The sequence below is a fragment of the Diplotaxodon limnothrissa genome, linkage group LG22, assembly GCF_057381915.1.
Source record: "Diplotaxodon limnothrissa isolate DT_005_m linkage group LG22, D_limnothrissa_male_GT1.1, whole genome shotgun sequence".
NCBI lineage: Eukaryota > Metazoa > Chordata > Actinopteri > Cichliformes > Cichlidae > Diplotaxodon > Diplotaxodon limnothrissa.
In genome coordinates, this window is record NC_140616.1 from 4,036,642 (window position 1) to 4,055,455 (window position 18,814).

General features: G+C 39.9%; 1 protein-coding gene across 1 annotated transcript in view; it reads right to left on the reverse strand.

Moving 5' to 3' along the window:
• Window positions 1–18,814, reverse strand: part of grin2da (glutamate receptor, ionotropic, N-methyl D-aspartate 2D, a) — a 145,451-nt gene that overhangs the window by 110,374 nt on the left and 16,263 nt on the right. Inside the window, exons 4-5 of the mRNA XM_085346875.1 lie at window positions 8,932–9,119; window positions 238–378 (exon numbers count right to left, since the gene is read on the reverse strand). Coding sequence (XP_085203001.1) covers window positions 238–378; window positions 8,932–9,119 — 329 coding nt within the window. The remainder of the gene's footprint in view (window positions 1–237; window positions 379–8,931; window positions 9,120–18,814) is intronic.

Consider the following 18,814-nt stretch of genomic DNA (forward strand, 5'->3'; position numbering starts at 1 on the left):
GAGTTTATCCATCTGTAAAATGTTGCTATAAAAACAAAGCAGCTGTTTTCAGGCCAGAATGACTCAGCTCTCTGGGTTTGCTTTGAATGAGGACATTTGATTAAAACTGTTGGCAACTATTTGCCTTTCCATGCCGTTGCACTGTTTGCTTGTTCACTCTGATGCCAGTCACATTAGATTCTCACATACAGCAAACTTCAAAGTCACCCTCTGTCCCTCGCGCTTCCTGCCACTTACTTGATTCTGTCTGGCACTCGATGGGTCTGGTTGCCGTCGCTCTGACAGTTGCCAGCGTACTGCGCTCGGCTGGTGGCTCCCTGGTCCCTCCGCAGAGCCATTGCCCCATGGGTGAGGACAGAAACACCTTTGGCAATACGCCTGTAGGATTACAAAGAGAACAACATGAGACCGAGAGACTAGATTCGTTTTAAAGGTCTTTTTTTTTACCTGATGGGGTCCCAGGAAATGCACAGATACTGGAGAGGACAGAGATTTAAGCTTGAAAAACTACTCAAATGCATATGACAACCTGAAATAATGAATGTGAATTCACAAAATAGATGACTCCTCCACTAGGTAAGCTGGAATGTGTACAGTTTTTTTCAGTATTGTGGGAAACAGTTGTGCTGATTTGACCATTTAATATTCAGTTCAGGTTGTCTCTAGATGATTAGCCTCCCTGATGACCCATTGTAATCCCACTGGACTAATATAACCAAGTAGATTTATTTGATTATTTTATTTACTTATTTGCTTTCTCCACCCTATATTGTGTACAAATATTACTCATACCAGAAAAGATTTCGTTTCTTAGTCTTTTGCAGATTAATTGAATTACATTAGATCAAGCTACCAGGGCAAAAGAGATTATTCCATGACATATTTATCAGGTAGACATGAGAAAATATACACCTTCCAAAATAATAAAGAACTCTTTTTTTTTTAAATTTCAACTTCTAGAATCCTTTTGCACATGTTCAAGCAAGAGGTGCTGGTTTTTTTCTTATTTAAATACACTGAAATAGAAAAAAAAATATAAGCCTGTTTGATGGTCTCAGAAAACTATCACAACTATCACACTCAGTTCACTCATCATATGAAGGGAATTTTCCTTGCAAAGGAATGTAGCCATTTAGTGCCGTTGTTTAGCTCTGCATTTCTGTTTTTGGTGTCTGAAGTGTCTAACCTACATCTAGTGGAAATCTTTCTACTCCTACATAGCTTGAATTCCAGTAGAATCATAGAGATCGTAACTTTAATGAGGTAAGCAGTGTTATAAAGGCTACTTTATAAATGTGCTTGGATGTCACTCTGGACATTGTAAGTCAGTTTGTAGTCAAGCAGCTGATGAATGTCCTAGTGACAGAAAGGCATAATAAAACAGCTGATAACAAGCCAATCCAAGCACAACTTCAATAAAAAAACTGAATATCCAGTTTCTAAATTTATTTGTGTGTCAAGTATTCTCAGTTTGACTTAATAAATATTAGCAGACTCGCTCTTTGTCTAAGGAAAATTTAATAATAGATCAGACTTTGATCTGCTGGAAGCTTTCCTGCAGCAAAAGGCACAGCTTTTAATGTGGCTGTAAAGTCAACACTGATTTGTAACTTGCATTAAAAAACAACAACTGCCACGTCTTACATCCTATCACACAGAATGCTGTTATTTATTATGGTGTCAGAGTGGGTAAGAACACCTCTTCCACCCTTGTGGTCAACACCGGTGCCCCTCAGGGGTGTGTTCTGAGCCCTCTGCTATACACTCTCTTCACCCATGACTGTATTTCCTCCTGCGCGTCCAATCTCATTGTTAAGTTTGCAGATGACACTACAGTGCTCGGACTTATATCCAACAATGATGAGACAAACTATAGGACAGAGGTGCAACAACTAGAGTCATGGTGCCACGACAATAACTTGGTCTTAAACACCAAAAAGACCAAGGAGATCATTGTAGATTTCCGGAGAGGGGTCATAACAACCATCTGCCTCTCTTCATTGGCAGTGAGGCGGTGGAGAGGGTGAGCAGTTTTAAATTCTTGGGGGTAACTGTGACCGAGGACCTGTCCTGGGGCAACCATATCACCTCAGTTGTACGGAAGGCCCAACAGCGCCTCTACTACCTGAGGAGACTGCGGAGCGCACACATTCCCAGATCTCTGATGTTGAACTTCTACAACTGTGCCATCAGCAGCGTTCTGACGTATGGATTTCTAGTGTGGTTCCCCAGCTGCACCAAGGCCGATCAGCAAGCACTCCAGCGGGTGGTGAAAGAAGCTGGCAGAATTATTGGAACAAGTCTGCCAGAGATCAGTAATATCTTCCCCACTCGCTGTCTGAGGAGGGTGCACAGTATCCTGCGGGACCAACATCACCCTGCGCGCCACCTTTTCCATCTGCTGCCCTCAGGGAGAAGGTACAGGTCTATACAGGCCAGAACATCCAGACTGGCCAACAGCCTGTATCCACAGGCTGTGAGGCTCCTGAACTCTCTGCCCCCCTCTCACGGACAATAACCATATCCAACTTCTTAATAGCAATGAACTGGTCTGCATTGGTGCATCATATCTTTATTCTCTTCCCCCTCCTGCCCCCCCCCTCTTTCTTAAATAGATAACTATCATATCTGATATCATATCTCACAGTACAATAATATTGAATGGGTTGCATTGTTGTATTTTGTCATGTTTCTCAGGTCTTTGTCTGAATTTCTACGAACATTATTGCTAAGGATTGTCTTATTGCATTGGAGTCACACTGGGTTAAATATGTACACTTGGGTTTTAAGGGGTATTTATTATTTTCTTCTTTTTTTTGGGTTGTATGGAAGCCCCAAACGCAATTTCATTGTTCTTGACAATGACAATAAATAAATAAATACTAAATACTAAATCCCCAAAAGTTGATGAAGACTACTTCAGACTGAACAAGTCACTTAAAGAGTGATGAAACGTTTCTCCTACTGAAAATGTTACATCCAAATGAACAGAATCAACTTTTTGGGAGTTCCTTACCTGGATGATTGAGCATGCATCAACATATTATGTAAAATAAACAGTACATCTTGCTCTAGTCTTGATGACAAGGCCTTCTACCAATCGAGCACGAAATGTGAATGCTGCCAGCTTCATAAAGCATTTCCATAATTCTGCAAATTACCACTTTAAAAAAGCTGGTGAGCAGGACAGTTTTGTAGCCATCACTCTTTCTTTAACGATTTAAATATGTTTAAAAATTTTAATGTGGTCCAAGTGTTAACTTTCTATTATTATGCTATTTTTTTTAAATGATTTGCATTAAAAACCTGTTTTTCCTCAAGACAGGGTCAGATTTTTGATATGCAGTTATTATCGATGTTTTAGGTCAGGTCTTCATTTTACTTTCCACATCCTGAACTTCCCATGACCCTGTGATGTGAGTTTTGTAAGACTTAGGGCCTCGGCCTGCTCATTTTTTATATGACCACAGAAACTTGCCAACATAGACTTTACATTACCATGAACTGATTATGCATGCACCTGAGGCAGAAGATTTCAAGCACAGTTCAAACAAGTATAAGAGGAGTGACTACTCAACAGTCTCCAGCTGTACGCGTCTCTAACAGAGAGTCATGGCTTTAGACCTTTCGGGGCTAACACACTCATGGGGGGTAAAGAATGTAGGCTTTAATAATCACCCACTGGTCTGTTAAATATCATAAACAATCTTCTCATCTATGAGACATACTGTATTTCAGAATTAACATTTTTTTTAATGCTTTGAACCAGCAACAGTTTTTGTCCATGTGCCGACTGCAATAATGTATTTCTCTGTGACATGTGGAATACACATTATTTTAAAACAATACATCTCCTTTGAGGGCAGCAGAGGTTGCAGTGGTTAACACCATCACCTCACAGCAGCTGGGGCCTTTCTGTGTGGAGTTGTCCCACTGACTGGGTGGATTCTCTCCTCGTAGTCTGGCTTTCTCTCACAATTCAAAAAATGTCAAGTTAAGTTAACTAGTGATTGGTGGCCTTGGATGACTGGCTCTCTGTGTTAGCCCTGTAATGGACTGGTGACCTGTCTAGTCACTGCCTCTTGCCCATTGCTATATGATAGGCTTCAGCTCCCTGCGACCCTGAATTGGAAGGATGGATGACCTCTAAAGTGTCCGGCTCTTGGTTTCTGTGAAACAGGTTGCTGTGATGAGCTAATGTAAAGTCAAGAATGTTATCAAGGACAGTTCACAGAATTTACAACTTCAGTATCCGTACAATAGCCACAAATCCTTTTGTGGCTCACCCTTTGAAGTGAACCCTTCACAGGGCCAGTGGCTGCTCTTTCTCTGTACTTCACAGCCTCTTAGTACTTTTATAATTTTCCTAAGTTGCTTGTCAGCGCTGATATAATAAATTCCTTTGTGACTAATACAGAATGACAGTGCAGTTGGTCTTCTGCTCACATCCCAGTCATTAGGATTTTTACGTCCTCCATTTTTGCATTTCTGTCATCTCTTTTTTGGGTTTAAATTTTCTAAATTTTGCAGCAATGTCAACCATATCATAGCTACAGTGACAGCGCTTTTTGTGGCCATGAATTACAAAGTAAATGATTTGCGAGTTGTACAATGATAACATTTCTTTGTTGAATGGATTATCAAATAATACTTTTGGTATTTAGAAAAGCTCTATGAAATATCCATCATAAGCAGCAGCAGAAGTGTGGAAAACACTCAAAAGTATCAAACGCATAAACACCGATATAGTGACGGGGTTATTTTTCAGATTCATTCCATATACAACTGGAGAAGACATATATAGTGCATCCAATAATTGAAACATGGCAACAGTGTAAACACTCAGCTCCAGGCTTCAATTACTAATCACTGAGCGGAAACCATGATGATTGCTCACTCCATCCAGGTAGAAACCTCACACTAGATATCAAGGAAGATGGGCTTCGTTTAGTATGGAGCTGTTTTCAATATTTAATGTAAATCTTGATCGTGGCTCAAGAGTTGGGAGTTCGCCTTGTAATTGGAAGGTCGCCGGTTCGAGCCACGGCTCGGACAGTCTCTGTCGTTGTGTCCTTGGGCAAGACACTTCATCTACTCCCTACTGGTGCTGGCCGATATGGCAGCCTCGCCATGTGTATATGAGTGAAGTGCATGTTAACCTTAACTTAATGCACTTGTCTTTTCGACTCTGTAACTGTAGTGCAATATGTGTGGTAACTAGTTGAAATGAAATTATAAACATTCGTTCTACATTGTAATCTTTATGTTGGAGAATGGATTAATAGGATTTAGACAGTCAGAATAGCCACTCCATGTACATCTTATAACATATGTAGCCTCGTTCTTGGGATGCAGCACCTGTTTCAGTATGAACTCTGCCACTGGAAGTGGTGACAAGTGAACTGCTCACTTGGACTGTCCTTCTAGTCTGGGCGTACATTTTACAAGGACAGTGACACGATACATTAAAAAAACTGACTGAAAAGGTAGAAAAGGATCCTGGATTTCACAGGAGCCAAGATGACTGGTAGACAGTGAAGGTAGAAAGATGGCGAGTGAAGTGAACATTCTCCAGGTGATATATGGAATCACATTGAAGGCTGTGTCGTCATGTTGTGTAAAATGTTTTGTATCCAGGGAAATCTCTTTGACCTTGTTTGGATTTATGTTGCAACTAAATTTTATATTTGCATAATTGAACTATATAAAGAGTTAGAACCACCACACATTTCACATTATGAGGTGCGGCAGACATGAGTTTAAAGGTAATAAAGAAAAATCAATAGAGAATTGTATCTTTCACCTGGATACACTCGGTCAATTTATTTCGATTAGATTGGATGTAAATGTTATGATCCCAGTGAAGAGATCAGGTCATTCTTACAGAGAGTGCATCATGAATCATCATCATTTTTGAAAAACACAATGTCTCTTTTCACTGTTATGCTGATGATATTCAAATCTACCTTCACCTGACTGGGGATGCTTTATCCTCACCACATCCTCTGTTTGACTGTCTGAGTGATGTCAAGGACTGGTTATCACGTAACTTTCTTACTTTAAATGGAAAGAAGACAGAAATTATTGTTTTTGACAGAAATATGCCTCTGGGACAATTGACTGACACATTTGGGCCTGTTGCTAACTACCTTACTGATACTGCCAGGAATCTTGGAGTTTTCATGGACAGTTCCTTCAAACTTGACAAACAGGTCTCTACTGTGGTGAAAACTAGCTTTCATCAACTACACCTAATCTCTAAGGCTAAACCCTACATACCACACAAAGATATGGAGAAACTCATTCATGCTTTCATTACGTCAAGACTGGACTATTGTAACTCACTCTACTTGGGTCTACAATCTTCTCTTCTGCAGCGTCTGCAGCTGGTCCAGAATGCCGCAGCACGTCTCTTGACCGGCACTAGAAAGTTTGACTCTATCACCCCTGTTCTGAAAAATTTACACTGGCTTCCTATCAAATATCGAATTGATTTTAAAATTCTATTGTTTACTTATAAAATTTTAAACAATATGGCACCTGACTACTTAGCTGATCTCCTCTGTCTGTACAGCCCTCAGAGAGCACTAAGATCATCGGGCCAACTGCTCTTGGTGCAACCTAGGTCTCGGCTGAAGACCAGAGGAGACCGTGCCTTTGCCGTTGCTGCACCCAGGCTATGGAATACTCTCCCTCTTCATATTCACGCGTCAGATTCCATTCAGTCTTTTAAATCACGTTTAAAAACGTATTTGTTTGATCTGGCATTTAAGGCGAATTAGGGTAATTTACATCTGGCTCTGTATTTAGATTATGTAATTATCTTATATTTTATATATTTGTAATTTATATTTTATTGTGATTTTATTTGTACTGCGATTTTACTGGAAAGCACTTTGGTGTACCTCGGTCTAAAAAATGTGCTATATAAATAAATTTTGATTGATTTTTTTTGATTGATGAACATGCAGGTGGTTGTAAAATTAAACTGTGTACTCATGTGCAAAAAGTGTGCTTTTCAGGGATGAAGAGAAGAATATTTATCTTCTCATGTATTTTTTAATCATAAGGTTTCTCCATCTTCAAGGCTTCGTACAGAAAAACTCAATGAATTCTCAATTCAGCAGAGAGAAAAGAAACTACAAAATTGATAATGCATAAAGTTTCAGCACTAGAAGCAGTCTGCTGAAACATAACATATACTTTATATAGGATCACAAAATGAGGTAAAAGTCTTTAGCTACAGATTCCTAATTAAAGAAATGTAACATTTTAACAAGGATCAGCAGTACAGTAGCAGCACTAATTGATGTGCTTTAACATTTGAGCAATTTTGTCATTTTACTCAAGGTTTTACTGATTTGGGGATTTTCACATAGGAGCTGTTTGGAAAATCATATTACACCAAAAATAAAGGTTTTTCACAGAGTATAGACATGAATGCTCTTAGAATGGGATGTGTTATAAAAACAGAAAAAAAACCTAGAATTTTTTACGTGAGTGAAGCTTTGCACTTGTTCCACTGCAACACGTAAAAAGCATCAAACTGAGCAGACCATAAATGTTAAAGTTTTACTGCGAATATAAAAACATAGATCCAGGTGGATATCCACATGTTGAGATTAAAAAAACAAGACATCTTTTCAGGTCATTGGAAAGCTGTATGGAAAAAAAGGCTGTTTTTTTTTTTAATCAAAATTTGTTTGAAAGGACATTTCATCCTCGTCAACACTCCTCTTGATTATTCTTGTTGTAAACCAGCACTACTCCATCAACTAACGGACAGCCCCAACAGGATAGGGACAATAGGTTTCAACTGAGGCTTAATATTAATCTGTGTATCGGGAGTCAGTGTTGTGCAGCAGATCACAACAATTTCACACAGAATTGAAACATCTATTAAATTTCACTTTCAAACCAGATTTAATTCAATTTTAGTCGCAGTGGTTGTTTACCATTTAGATGTATTTTAGATCTCTAATAAACAGAAAAGAGTAAACATGACTCTATGACTGAAGTTAGGTAAAATTCAGGTCTCTGTAAAAGCCTTAAAATATTACTATCCATCTTTAATTTTCCAGACATAATAAAATGTATTTTTCTTTTTCCTTTCTTCAAAGACTGTGACTGACCAATCAGATCAAGCCCACAAAACAAAGTGCATGGATGTCTGGTGTCCGGTGTGTAGTGGATATGACAGATCTCACTGCATCTGGTGTTCACTTTCATTCTGTTTCTAAAAAGGGTTGTCTGGATAATGTCATGTAATCATGAGGCATTGGTAATAAGAGGCATACTAATTACTTTGATTCAGTGGAGTATCTGATCAAATCTCAGTATGCAAATCAGGTACTAGGTTGAGCTAGTAGCATTGTCAACAAATATGACACATCCTTATGTGGCTTCAGTGTCTTGTCAATTTTTCTTTCACCATGGAGGGTGAAAGAAGACTTTAATCAGGCTTTGTGTTAGCACTTCACATAACAGTTGAAGAGTTGACACAAACTAATATCTTGTACTGTTCTGACCTGGTTTTACATGAATCAAAGCCAAACTATGCCAGGTAGAGCTGTGTGTCATCGACATAGCAGTGGAAATGACATATTTATGGATTATATGGCCAATAGCAGATGGACAACAAACAGGAGGGGCTCGGGAGATCATTAGTAGTAATTAAAACTGGCTAAGATTTGAACTTTATGAATTAATGATGAGGGCTGTTTAAGGGCATGCCAATGATTCCCATAGAGATTTGTCTTTCAGCAAGTATGCTGTGTGTTTTAGTATTACAGAGCCAGACATGGATGAGAACACTTAAGAGTCAAATGCAACACATTTAACCTTATCCACAGATTCATTGAACCCGCAGAAGCCCTGTTTGAAGCCCCCGCAGCCTGTGAACCCCTGATATTTTAAATCCTGGGTTCGTACCTGCGTGGCTCATCCCTCCACCCCTGTGGCCGGATGGCAAACAAAGCCTTTGGAAGCCCCTCCAGACCCAACCCGGATAGGGCTGGTCCCACAGCAAACCACATATGGCTGGGCCCGGCCTGACCCGCTGCCCAAGCTGCCCGGAAAATGAGCTCAGCCTCTTCCAGGGAGCAGTACAGAAGGCGGACCTGGAGGAAGAGAAAAAGAGGAAGACAGTTACTGCAGTGGGTGGATGAGAGAAGGAAGAGAAAAGAAGAGGCAGAAAAAAAAGATTTTTCTTCCTCCCCATTTCTTGCTGCGTGGTCCTATAATACACTTTCATGATTTCTTTACTAAAATAGATTATATTCAAATATAAATCAAGGCACTTGGTACACTTACACATTCATACTTCACTTTATTTTTTCAGAACACAGTGAACTGCACTTGAAAAATGATGCCTCTTGGTCTGCTTGCATTTTCTCTTCATACATTATTAAAAAGGGGGAATTGAATGGAGGGGGGGCAACATTAAAGAGACAAAGTGAGAGTAAGAAAACACAAAACTCGAGGAGTGCGAGACGGAGGACAGCAGCTGTGTGTGTGGTTGATGAGGGCACTTCAGATGATTACTCAGGAAGCACTTTGGGAGAATTTGCGCCACAGTTTTGTAAGACAATTGAAGAGGTTATAAAACTGAAATTAGCCAAAACCAAAATGTGAAATGCTTTACTAACACACAGGGAGAGCAGCAGGCGAGTAGTGTGTGGATCCTGCCACATGCTGCACATTCACCGCCGAGGATGGCGAGATGACGCTGATTCCTCCTACCCAGTTGACAGCAAATGGGATCAAAGTCGGCATGAGGTCCATGCTCACACTCAGTCTCTATCAATCACATCCTCTGAACAGTCAGCATATATTTAGCCTTCATATGGCATCTGCAAGCTCGAATTTTATCACTCTTTCTCTGAAATTAAAAGTGTTCTCCTCCTCTGATTTCTAAGGAAGAAGTTGGCTTCCCTGCTTGCTGTCATCCCTCACAAAAATATGTAATTTGTTATAATTTTCTCCCATCAATCACTTTGTTAGCACAGGTGACTCATTTTTCAAATGTTGGACATCTCATTTTGGAAGAGAACATTTCATTTAGATCCCTGTGGGTCGTCATATTTTATCATGACAGAGCTTAACTGCGTCAACATCCAGGTCGAAGTGAAAGTCCCCTACAAAAATAGTGAATTTACACCATATATATGGCGTATATATATATATATATATACACACACACACATAATCATATTTTTTGGCAGTGCTAGTATGAGTAATTACACGACTTACCTACGTACTAATAATCTCAGCAGTCAAAGTGTCCATTATAAAAAACAGCTTTCATCTACCTTAGCAGGACCCAATGCACTTTTATTTATTATGAAACAGTTACGGTAACAATCCTCTGTGTTAAATACAACATTTTAACAGGTTTCAGCTCATTGTTTAGGTTTTTCAGTTGCTCTTACCATTCTTTACTCTCACTGTGCACTGGATATTCTACACATTACACCTACAGGAACTGTCCAGCTATGAAAAGCCCTGACACAAAGCTCCCAGCACACAATGCTTCTGCTGTTGTTAATGCTAGAGGAGGTTTGGAGTTAGGTTGTCCAGTCAGCACAACACTGTCCCTCAACAACCCCGCTCTAGCCAGAGTTTCCAGGTGACGTCAAAGCTACTGGGACACGCCCACCTGGCAGACAAAAACAGTGCTCTGGTCCTTTGCTCTGCAGCCATCCTTTGAACGTCTTCAAGTTTAAACTTGACCAAAATGCCTGATAGTTGCTGTCCTATCAGATACACTCATCACGCCAATCATTGCTTCTCCACAGCAACCCTGGCTGTCAGCGACGGCTCATTAAACTGTAGGATTGATACTCTGTCAGCTTTACTGTTATGACACTGTAAATGTCCAAGTCAACAAAACTAAAATTTACATGTGGTAGCCCGTTTAAGATAGCTATGTAGTGCTTTACTTTACTAATAAATGAAGAACAATTCCTTGTTCTTCACCTCCAACATAGTGGCATTATTTACCCATCCAGATTAAAAATACATGGAGCTGTCCATACTGTGAAAACTTCATCCTGGCAGCAGGTAAAGTCAGCAAATCTCTAGAAGATACCTGTAGATGTCACTAAACTCCAGCTCTGGGAAAGACATCGCCAGGGATTTAAATAAAGCTGATGGGCGGAATATGGATCACAGTTCCCAAAATTTGTAGTTTTTCTTCATGAGGTGAAAAGGAGAGGTGAAAAAATCCCTACTTTACTCCAGCAGTACTATCTACTGTTTATGCTTAAAGGTGGAGCACTGCTTTGTCTGCCAGGGCAGTGAGTCGGTCACGTGACTGAAAATGATGGATAACTTTCCAGTGAGCTGGTGTGAGTCTTAGGAGCACTTCCACTTTGCTGAATTTCTTCACACCTTGATAATCAATGATCAGCAGTAAGGGATATTATTGCAAACTGACTTCTTGCACTACGCTTGAATCCATTGAGCCCATTCTTTTACAAATGTTTGCAAAGGTGATTTTACTTGACAGACTGTTTGGCACTGCATTGGCCTCATAGCTGAGTTAGACAGTCAAATGTGGTAGTTTACTGCTGTTCAGAGGGTACATTTGTCCAGCAGCTGTGTAACGAGCTCACTGGGATGTTGTGGAGTTATAGGTGAACAAACAATAATATGTCACTGTAAACATCAAGATCTACAGCTGTTGAGATCTGGGCTTTGAACTGACTTACTTTCAAACTCTTTTTGCAAATGATATGTTTAAAACTAGCGTCAAATGCTAATGACTGATCAAATTCAATCAGCCCTTGATCTCTGTCCGTTCCCAATGTAAAGTCAGATCCATTAAATGCTAATATAGATCCATAACAATGGAGGCATCACCTAGAGATTATTGATGTCCATGTTATTGCAGACTTTAGAACATCAGAGAGGGGCCAATATAAACTTATCAGAAGCAGTGAACTTGGATTTTTAAATCACTGAAACTAACTCAGAAGATGGTCTGAGTTGTGGTGTAACACTTTAATACCAATATCTCCTCTGGTTCCTGGTCAAGTCACACATTACTCACAAGATTTTTCTTACTTACAAATCTCTCAATGCCCTGGCACCTCAGTATCTCTCTGACCTGCTGCAAACCATACACACAGTCTCGGATGCATTGGTCCTTCTCTGTTTTCTGTACCTCGCACCAACATCAGAACCTTTGGGCCTTCAGTGTGGTGGCCCCCACCCTCCAGAACTCTCTCATATATGAGCTTCGCAATGCCCCGTCACTGGAGTCCTTCAAGAAACTTGTCAAAACTCACCTCTAGACTTTTTAAAAAAATATTTTTGCTACTCTTGTGTACAGTGTAATTTGGTTCCTTGAAAGTTATAATTATAATAATAAATGAAAAGTTAAAAATAGCATTGCACGTTGCATTCTGTTCGTGCACTGCTTGGTTTGTAATGATTAGGCATGCAGAAGAAAAACAGCAAGCCTGCCGTCTCACTTACCAGTCAGTGAGACACAAATCCTCATCTTATGCCTGTGTTATGTTAATGTGCCGGCTTTGAGGTGAACAATAACCCATGCAGTACTACAGCTTCAAAGATCACAAAAACAAAAAAGAAAAATGAAAGATTAAAGGCAGGTCACCGAGGTATATTTATGTTTGGGAGTGGTGGAATGCTCCGGAAGCACTGGAGGCAAATTTTAATTACAGGTCTAAAGATATACAGATTGTTCACATCCAGATACCATCTGCTTGCGAGACATGTTAATGTATGATGAGAGAAACAGCGAGGGAAACAAGCAGAAGAAAAAAAGAAAAAGAGGGGGACCAGGAGCCAGGAAGAGCAGTAATAAAAGCCTCAGTGGGAATATGTTGTTTATGAACCATCACAGTAAAGATTAACCTAATTTAATCAATAATTGTAGCATCAGGTGTGTTTGTGTAGAGTACTTCACTGGACACTCAGTCTTTTTTACCATTTTGTAAATGCCATTCAGTACTAAACCTGCACTACAAAACCACTACAGAGACATTATGAGACAGTAACCTTTTGGATATCCACCAAAGAATTGAACATTTTGGGAGGATTATGCAAGTCCCACTAGCAGCATTTGGAAACAGCCCAGTGATGGTGGTGACAAGGTCTGAGCAACACTGCCCGTTAGGAAGTATCCTACTATAGTGGAGAATTAATTACTGTGCAGCCTGTTGGCATAAGATCTGAAAACGGCAATCACTGTCTGGCAGATGATCACTTTTTGGCACAACACCTGGAGCTAGGGGGCAAAACGATCGCATGAGTGCTGCTGTTTGGCTGAGGAAGAATATAGTAGTCGTGGTAAGCCAATCACATGACTGCTTCAAGATGACAAAGCAACAAGGTGCCAGTTTTTAAATTGTGCAGATAGGCCATGTAAAACCAGAGTCATGATAAACAATATATATGCGTTTTTTCCTTAATATTTTCATCACATTTGCTGTCTAAGGACAGCGCAGCAAGCACTCTCTGCTTATGAGCAAACAAAAAAGAGCCCGTTTGTGTTGGTGGATAAATGCACCATGTCAACCAATCAAAAATGATATGGCAACATGACATTTGGTTGTTTAGGAAGAGGGGGACGTTTTAGGAGCGATGGTGAGAGAGGGAGTTTTGAGATGTGAGAGATTTGTGACGTTTAGCGTGTTTGGAGTGTGTAGGTGATGTGTTTTCTTGTGTAGTTAGTGTGTAGTGTTGTGGATAGTTTTCTGTGGTGACTGCTGTCTCCAGGTAGAAACAGGAGTGATACACCTGCTGCTGTCAGACCTGCAGGTATCAGGCTGTGATGTTCTCCTTTATAGTGGACAGAAATTATTTTTGGAGTGGCACAAATAATTTGTGTGGCATCTTATTGAATGCAGAACACCTGATTGTTCTGTAAATAGTTTGAAATGGTTATTTAAAAAAAGGGTAAAAAAGGTAAATGGCTGCAAATAATTTTGTTGTTTGCAAAACTTGTGCATAGGATTTTAACCTTCCTGCCTTCTTGGGACCTTTTTGTGCCACTGCTATGTGTTAAATGGCTGCCATTTCCACTGTGTTCAGTGGAATATAACCAAACTTGCCACAGGATAGTTTTTACCTGTCAATGTTAATATTCCAGTGTGAATTCCTTAAATCAGCCTAAAATGGCTGAGCAGCAGAAATCCCCACACCCATCACCCTGGGGACCATTTTCTGCCCATTGACTTCCATTATAAACGCTATTTTTCAACCCCAAATTATCATCATATGATTTTATTTTTTCTTCTTTTCTTGGATGTCAATGAAGACTCAGGGCCTTGAAGTTTTAATTTTTAAATTGCAAAAAAAATGCAAAAAAAATAATGGCAGGTCAAAATGTATGTTGGTGCCAATCTTTGGTCCATCTAAAGGCCTACTTATAATGACAATCACATATTACTTCAACTGGTTTTTTGTGGAAATATTTAGTTTCGTTTTTTGGTTTTTGGGGCTTATAACACAGGGCGCTCATGTAATAACACTGGGATTTGAAGGGTTAAAACAACGAAAATATAATTAAAACTTTACATGAATATTTCAGGGAGAAGTAGTTTTACAAGGTTGGCTAATTTAAAGTGGAATAAAATATGGATATATGGTCTTTTTATGGCGTGGCTGAGAATGGTCCCTAGGGTGATGGGTGTGAGTTTTTTAAAGGATGGCAGGAGGGTTAAAATTGACCATTTATATTTGCATTTAAAGTTATGAAATATGATTCATTAAACATGTTTGTGGTTGTTACAGTAAAAATAAAACATTCTACTGGGATTTGATGTTTTTTGTCTGATTTTAGATGAATTGTGTTAATACAGTATCACAAAATGAAAACAAAACTGTAAATTCAGACACGTGAGGTTGTGCTGAAAAGAATGATACCAAACAAGGCAAACAAATAGTTTTTAAAGGTGAAATGTAGAGGAAACATCGAAAGTAGTCAAAAATGGCCAATTATACCCTGGACCCCAGAGGGTTAAACTTTTTTTTTTTTAAGTAATGCAATAGTTTCGACTTCTTCTTTTGCTCTTGACGAAGGCGGTCACACTTTTCTCCTCCTCTCCCTTAGCTTCCCTGCTTAGCCTCTTGTGTCCTTGTCTAGTCCCGTGTTTTTTTTACTACTTTTTCCCTGGAACACTCTCTCACAGTCTGTTCTCTAAAACCTAAAAGAGGAATTATGGATTTGATCAACTGGTCTCTGAATGCTATTGACACCCTTTTCTCAGCGAGAAGTCTGGGCTTGGGTGAGCCTGAGTGTCCTGGAGGTACTTTCCCTGCCGGATGAACGATGGACGGGTGGCATAACTGAAGGGTCGTGTGCCTGGCGGGACTGTCGATTGAAGACGCTGAAAATATCTACCTATTCGGAACCATGATAACAGGGTTCTTGCTGATCGGAGCTGGCTTGGCCCTGGCTTATCGAAGAATTACGAAAGCGGAACCGGCTGTTCAAACCCCCACAAGGCTGCGTGAGTTCTCAAAATGGGCTCATTGAGTGCAGCACGGATAAGATCTTGGAGAAGCTTACGGGTGCCGTGAATACTCAGAATAAGACCTCTGAGTGCAAATTGGATCACATCTTGGAGCAGCTCACTGCGGTCGTGAGTTCTCAGAATCTGCTCTTTGAGCACAAGAATGACAACATCACAGAGCGTAAGTTTGATAACATCATGGAGAAGCTCACGGCTCTCCCACGGGAGATTGAGAGACCAGTGTTGGACTGTTAGAACTGCTTTGAAATTCTCATGAGTTGTTCCCACTAAAGTAAAAAGCACCATCACTTCATGCGGCTACCACTTCGGCGCCAGCTGCGGCCTCAATGCTGGAGCTGAACAACAACACCCTGATAACGACTGTGTTTAGACTGTTCTTCCCATTCTATGCAAGGCCACCTGGGTTGGCTGGAAGACTGTTTACTTAGGACACTGTCTCAGCTGACCTCTGGACACATACACACACGCACACACATACATATATACACACACATGCAGATGTACACTCATCCCCCCTCCCCCTCCAAATGCCTTCCACGCTTATTCCCCTCCGATGCTGACGGTGGATCAAGGAGACCAGCGCTTATGCTGCAGGCCCAGATGTACTGTCTACACTGTCTCTCACCCTTTACCCATCCCTGCTGCTTGTCATGTGTTTCTTTGGTGTATTAAGAGTTTTTTCATGTGCAGAGGTGTTTTTTTCTGTTCTCAAACTGATCTCCCTGTTGGAGCTCAGTCTGGGGGGAGTTATCTTTTTCTCCTTATCTTTCCTCATGTGGTGCATTTTCCATTGTTATACCTCTCTGACCTGTCTTCCCCATGTGATGTTTTTGGGTAATGTATGTATGGTTGGAGGGTAAGATGGCGCCGCCATTGCGTGCAATAGGTCGGCAGCCTTAACATGAAATTTCCCCTTGTGGGACTGATAAAGGAATCTTATCTTATCTTAGTTACTTTTCAAGTTATTAATTACTTTTAGAATCTTGTAATGCAGTTACTAACTCAGTTATTAGTTACTTCTTCAAAAAAGTAACTGTAATTAATTACTTTTTCAAAGTAACTTGCCCAACACTGCTGGCAGCACACCCCATTTAATAGTGTTCTTTAAAACAAAGGGGACGTTAGTTCCATCTAATCCAAAACAGACTGACACGTATTAGAATATACTGCTGATAGTAAAAGAGACCAGATCAGTTGCAGCAAGAAACAAAAAAAAAAAAAAAAAAAAAAAAAAAAGGAGGAGACTGAAAAAAACCATCTATGAGCCAAAAACTAACTGGGCTGCTTCTAAAACACCCTGAAAGACAGTAAAAACAGGAGTAAGCTACTTTTTCCAAGGACGTGCACTCACATATTTGTTTTGAAAATAAAAAATTTAGATAGATGATACTGACCCTGGGACTGGGGAACACAATCCTCAGAGGGCAACATTTCAGTGAAAGTAAGAGAGAGAGAAAAAAAAAAGATGCATGACCTTGGAGACAATCCCAAACTTTCCATTACAGCCCTGTTCGTATTTACTATTGCTGAGATGGAAGTGACTTTACTAAGGAAATGGGAGAAGGGAGTTTGGGGAGCGACTGTTTACTGACATCTGAATTTTAGCACTGAGGTGGTTTGTGTATCCAGTTTAAGCTCTTAAAATACCTTTAAATCCAACAGAAACAAACAAATGAACAACATCAACAAAGAGATGTCAAGTTTAAAATGAATGGCAGCCATTGACAGTTCTGTCAGAACTAAGAAGCCTCATTTCACAAATCTGGTGAAATGCTGACCAGGTGTTCATAGATATAAAAACATTTCAGTGCTTTTGCTTTGAAAAACACTGACAAACACTTTGTCACAATTTCTAAAAATATTCCTCAAACATACAGTCATCTCCTCAAAAAGCAAATAAATAAATAAAATAACTCAGAATATGTACATGTGAAGATCTAAAGGCCATTCGCTGCTACTTTGCTGTTCAAAATTTCGTCTCACTTTCATTAGATTACATCATGTTCATCCTTTTTCTTTGGTCCACTCATCCCGTCTACATTTCTTCCTCCCTTTGATGGACTTTATTTTGACAAAAAGTCATTGAAGTTGACAACAGTAAAAAAGATGAGAGCAAGGAATCAATATGTATGAACCGGATACAGTGAGAGACGAGAAGTATGGTGGGAAGAAACAATCCTTGGGTAAACAGAAACTAATTTCCCCCTATCAGATGTGTTAAACCACAGCTAAGGTCAACTCAGAAGATGTCTGTTCTAATTTTTCTGTAGTTATCTGTAGGTGATGTTTATGCTCTTCAACTTATGTTTAACAGCAGTCCATTCATGGCCTTTTATGTTGTTCAAGGTTGAAAGTAATGCACAACATCACTCCTACTACATGACCAGACTAATTCCTCAAATCTATTTTGCTCAAGTTTGCAAACCAAGACATAATATTTAGCTTAATATATAACAGGAATGTGTTGCTTTTCCAAATGAAGGAAGGAGAATTTCCCTCTCTGGCTCTCTTCCACAGTGTGTCTTTGTCCTGTCTCCTCCATACCCCAACCAGTCGCCAGCAGATGCCCGCCCCTCCCTGACCCCTCCCTAAGGTTTCTTCCTGTTAAGAGGGAGTTTTTCCTTCTGTCACCAAAGTGCTTGCTCATATGGATTTCCCCTGTGTTATTGCAGGGTATTTATGTTACAATATAAAGTGCCCTGAGGTAATTATATTTGTGATTTGGCACTATATAAAGTGAATTTGGAAATAGCCTCTGCACTGAGCTGTGTGCACGAGCCTTTCAGTGAGTAAAACAGTAGCAATGCAGAAGTTAGCAAAGCGATGATCCCGGCTGTGAAAAGAGCAGAGTAATGCAGAGCTGCAATAGCTAAAGGTTGTAGTTACACTACGAAGCTCCTATGTATCTGTGGAGATGCTGTGTAGGTGGGTGTGAGTGGACCCCCAGGATATCACAGTAAATGAATAGCATATCCTCAGTCGACCCAAAATAGGGCTTTTACTGTAAGTGAAGGGCCAATTTTAAACGGCTCGATGCTTTAGCCTTCTTCACAAATGTTCAAAGAACTAAGTTCTGGGCCAGTGTTTCAACTTCATAGTTATTGCTGATATGCTGATCTGGGGGAAAAAGCTGATTAATCTGGATTTCTGTTTAGAAAAATGTCCTTCTGCAGCTTATAGAAGAAAACTCATTTTTTCTTTGGGTATGTTTTACTTGTATGATCATGGCACACGTTTATGTATGCGAGTAATGAAATAAAAAAATTCTTTCACAGCTATAATTACAGAAAGCGAGGGTGTCAAACATA